This window comes from Telopea speciosissima, unplaced genomic scaffold (genome assembly GCF_018873765.1).
Source record: "Telopea speciosissima isolate NSW1024214 ecotype Mountain lineage unplaced genomic scaffold, Tspe_v1 Tspe_v1.0974, whole genome shotgun sequence".
Lineage (NCBI taxonomy): Eukaryota > Viridiplantae > Streptophyta > Magnoliopsida > Proteales > Proteaceae > Telopea > Telopea speciosissima.
In genome coordinates this window covers 16-1,610 of record NW_025318310.1, presented here as the reverse complement: position 1 = coordinate 1,610, position 1,595 = coordinate 16, and the positions used below count along the sequence as shown (strand labels likewise).

The 1,595-nt window shown below is 35.5% G+C and overlaps 1 protein-coding gene across 1 annotated transcript; it reads left to right on the top strand.

Annotated features, from left to right (window-relative positions):
• The first annotated feature begins 376 nt into the window (after positions 1 to 376).
• LOC122648404 (lon protease homolog 2, peroxisomal-like) lies at positions 377 to 1,309 on the top strand. Its single transcript, XM_043841617.1, has 2 exons — positions 377 to 545; positions 839 to 1,309. Exons 1-2 carry the CDS (start codon positions 384 to 386, stop codon positions 920 to 922), a joined length of 246 nt encoding a protein of 81 aa, XP_043697552.1. The 5' UTR covers positions 377 to 383; the 3' UTR covers positions 923 to 1,309.
• Positions 1,310 to 1,595: the final 286 nt, after the last annotated feature.

Below are 1,595 nucleotides of genomic sequence, written 5' to 3'. Positions count from 1 at the left end.
AAAAAGAGTTAAAAAAATTGTCACCGATTTATGTTTATTACATATTGCGATCTTGTTGAGATTGATCTACCACTGGTTTGAGATTGATTCTGCATTAAAGACTACAATCGGATCAGCTGCCTACCTGTGAATCAGTGAAGTTAGTTTTGTACAATGGTACACAACTGTGAATGCTGATCAATTATTTAGGATGTCTTATGTATTAGAGCTCGGACATTAATTACCGTAATGATCATCAGGATGTGCACCAGTTGTCATGTGTACTATCTGATTGGTTCCAGAAATCTTATATGGTGGTCCCTTACTCATTTCATTGTTCCTAAACCAATATGCATGCTTTTGCACAAAGTAATTGCATTCCTATGTTCTGGTTATTGGATTTGATGTGTACTATTGCAATGACGGAAATTGAGTTTCTGATTTTTGTTTATTTGCATGTTCAGATATTGGCTGCACATCGTTATGGTATCAAACGGGTTATCCTACCGGAGAGGAACTTGAAGGACTTGGTTGAAGTGCCATCAGCTGTTCGTAACTGCATGGAGGTACTTTTGTTTCTTTTCGATGTTCACCTATATTTGATTCAAGATCTAATTGCATTCCTTTTTTTTCCGGCTACTTTCCTTGAATTGTGCATGAATTGCATTAAGTTTACTGTACCCTCTTAATCTCATACATAGAAAATGCATGTTGTAATATAAATGCCACAATCTGTTGATAAACCAAAATTGATAACAATCTATTAAAGGTAAGTGGCCCTTAGTAGGGCTCTCCTTTGATTTATTCAACCGTTCTATAATGCAACTTTGAGATACTGATTTCCCACTTGTATTAACAGATAGTGTTGGTAAAGCGGGTGGAAGACGTGTTGGAACAGGCATTTGAGGGAGGTTGCCCTTGGAGACAGCGTGCAAAATTATGACAGCCCCTGGGTCTAATTATTAATTAACAGATCTTTGATGTTGATGGTCTTGTTCTAGCTGTCAGTGGCTCCACCAGCATATAAAACAGCAATCTATTCACAAACTTGATCCATTGACAGGAACTCCTCCCTGTATTGATCATAGGTTGGGAAAACATGTAACGAGAAGATTCATTCTGGGCACAGAAGGATCCCTGTCATCCGTGTTTCACTGCAGTCTTCGGTTGACATCATCAATTTATATAAATAAAAGTTCTGCATAGTTGTTCCTGAGTCCCGATTTGTATTTTAGACCGGGCAATGAAAGTCCCTGATACACTCACTCATCCAGTATTCTGATTCTGTATAAACTGTTGTTTATTCAAGCAATGAATTCTAATTATTTGTTTAACTCCGATGTTGACTGTTGTTCTCTCTCTCTCTCTCTCTCTCTCTCTTGGGGTATTTTTTCTACATATGTTCAGGATTAGGTTGGGTATTTTAGCAATTATATAAATATATGTTTATTTTATTTTCTTTGAAAAAAATCTTATTTAACTAAGTTTGGTTACAACAAGACTGTAATTTTATTTTTTTACACTTTATTATAACACTCTTTTTTCCAATGAGAAGAAGTCCTGTCATTTCATTATTTGTATTAATTATTGCATTAAATGACTTTCAACCTTTTGAA

What these genes read in the sequence shown, in the direction of transcription:
- LOC122648404 (XM_043841617.1), top strand. Translation starts at nt 384, where the DNA reads ATGTGTACTATTGCAATGACGGAAATTGAGTTTCTGATTTTTGTTTAT. An exon ending in CTGTTCGTAACTGCATGGAG is followed by an intron (nt 546 to 838) that starts GTACTTTTGTTT and finishes TTGTATTAACAG; the next exon opens with ATAGTGTTGGTAAAGCGGGT.